At 33.2% G+C, this 2500-nt stretch overlaps 1 protein-coding gene across 1 annotated transcript in view; it reads left to right on the top strand.

Moving 5' to 3' along the window:
• The window catches only part of simc1 (SUMO interacting motifs containing 1), an 18926-nt gene that overhangs the window by 2226 nt on the left and 14200 nt on the right, over window positions 1–2500 (top strand). The window contains exon 2 of the mRNA XM_056472177.1: window positions 2310–2500. This exon is cut by the window's right edge and continues 820 nt beyond it. Within this exon, the coding sequence (XP_056328152.1) occupies window positions 2310–2500 (191 nt within the window). The remainder of the gene's footprint in view (window positions 1–2309) is intronic.

Here is a 2500-nt window from a genome sequence, read left to right as displayed (position 1 = left end):
GTATGCTCTATAGCACTGATCATCAACTGGCGGCCCGCTGAGCCGTTCAATCCGGCCCGCGACTGGATTCCAAAATTGTGAGGATCAAAAAGAAAATAGTGGTCCACACTATTAAAACAACTAAAAATAACAACAACTGAGTCTCTTGTCAGAATAACCACCATTTATGACTATATTTAGGCTACACTCCGAAATGAGGACAGACTCAGACAGACTATGCAGTGTTAAGCATTTGTTTCAAATAGGCTTAAAAAACAAACAAAAAACGAACAAACGAACGAACGAATGAACGCATAACTTTTCCTCATGCCCTTACTTAACATTTGTTTTTGTTTTTTTTATTTCTAAGTCTCAACAACATGCTTGATACTAGTTTGAAACTTAACAAAATGTTAAGCCAAAATTTGATTTTTATTTGATTTTCTTCTTGGGGGTCCGGCCCCCAAGGAGACTGTCTGGTAATACCCTGGCCCTCTGACAAATATAGTTGATTACCCCTGCTCTATAGTATGACTAGGCATGGGCCGGTATAAGATTCTCACGGTATGAAAACCTTGGTTAAATATATCATTGATTCATGGTATCAAGGTATTGTGATCACAGCTCTAAAATATATATTTTTTTAAATGACTGGGTAAAAAACAAAAACTTTTATCCTATTTGAAAACAATATATTTTATTTTCTGAAAGATTTATAATATTTTGGAATGGTAAACATGTCAGGCTAAATAATTCAAATGAATCATTGACTTCTGCTGTCTTCATTAGTTTCAAAAACACAGATTTCTTTACAATTTAAAATGGGATATTTGTTCTATTTGTATAATAAAATAAATGTAAATAAAAAATCTTACAAATACCTTAGGTCCTAATTTTGGCGGTTTTAAAACCTTGACTTTTCCAAACCGCGGTGTACTTTTAAAACAGTTATCGTCTCATGCCCAAGTATGACTGTGAATTGTAGGACTCGATCAGCCATTAGTCATTATGATGTGACCTACCTGCAACAGTTTCATCGCTTCACTTCGATTCATGAATTTTTTCATGTGGCATTATGGGATATTAAAGTGTCCATCGGATGTGCACTTCAGAATCTTGTCGGAAGTAGTACTTCTCGGATACTGTTATTTTGAATACTATGAGCTTGAACATACTACTCAGCTAACATACTGTTTTTAATGTACTAGTAGAGAAGTATGCAATTTTGAAGTCAGCCTGAAAGTTAGGGGATTTTATATTTGTTTTGTCCGAGCCATGGAATATTAGGAAATATTTGTTTGTCATTTTTAATTTTACTTTAGGAGTGTAGTTTGCACCATGCTCTTGCTTTGCTTGATTCTTTATCTGCTTGTTTCAAGAAGTAGCTTAGAGATCTAGCCTAGAGATTTTTTATTGGACTTTTTTATTTTTGTATTTTAAGTGCGGATCACAAGGCTACTTCTTGAAACAAAATTTTCTTCTCATTTATTAAAAAAAAAATTTTTGTGAACCGTGTTTTTTCAGCATTTCTCATGTTGTTTTAGTGTTAAACATACACAGAATTTGACAGATTTTGCTGTGATTTATATGAAAATTTGTGACAATATTTACAGCATTTCTTGTGTTGTTTTGGTTTGAAAATGTACACAAAATTTGACTGATTTAGCAGTGACTTCTCAAAATTTGTGACAACATTTACCACATTTCTTGTGTTGTTTTGGTTTGAAAATGTACACAAAATTTGACTAATTTAGCAGTGACTTCTCAAAATTTGTGACAATATTTACAGCATTTCTTGTGTTGTTTTTGTGTGAAAATGTACACAAAATTTGACTGATTTTGTGATGACTTCTCAAAATTTGTGACAATATTTACCGCATTTCTTGTGTTGTTTTGGTTTGAAAATATGCACAAAATTTGACAGATTTAGCAGTGACTTCTCAAAATTTGTGACAATATTTACCGCATTTTTTTGTGTTGTTTTGCTGTGAAAATATGCACAAAATTTGACAGATTTTGTGGTTATTTTTCTTAAAATTTGTAGCAATATTTTACAGCATTTCTTGTGTTGTTTTGCTGTGAAAATAAACACAAAATTACCACTCTCAGTTAGTTTTTTTTACCTCAAGATAAGCTCAAAACATTGTCTGCCTGTTTCTATTCAATAAAAGTCATGGTAATTCAGCTTTTTGTCAGGGAAAAGTCAGGGAATTTGACATTTGGCTCTGAACTCTGTTAGCTCCAGTCTCTTTCAAGACATCACCAATCCAAATACGTATATATCATTTTTTTTCACTCTAATTCTCATAACTTTTCTTTTTTAATCTCAGGTCCTCATCGATATCACAGACCACAATTTTACCCCTCCAAGGCGAAGAAGCTCCAGAAGAAAACCTTGCTCCACAATAAACATCATAGATCTAAGCGAAGAAGATCCTCCAGAGGACATCGATGTGGTGCAAACAGACAAAACAGCGCCATCTTTTGGAAAACCTCTCCAATCTCAAAAAGATGATGTAAG

This window comes from Danio aesculapii, chromosome 14, assembly GCF_903798145.1.
Source record: "Danio aesculapii chromosome 14, fDanAes4.1, whole genome shotgun sequence".
Classification (NCBI taxonomy): domain Eukaryota; kingdom Metazoa; phylum Chordata; class Actinopteri; order Cypriniformes; family Danionidae; genus Danio; species Danio aesculapii.
This window is presented reverse-complemented; position numbering and strand designations above follow the sequence as displayed.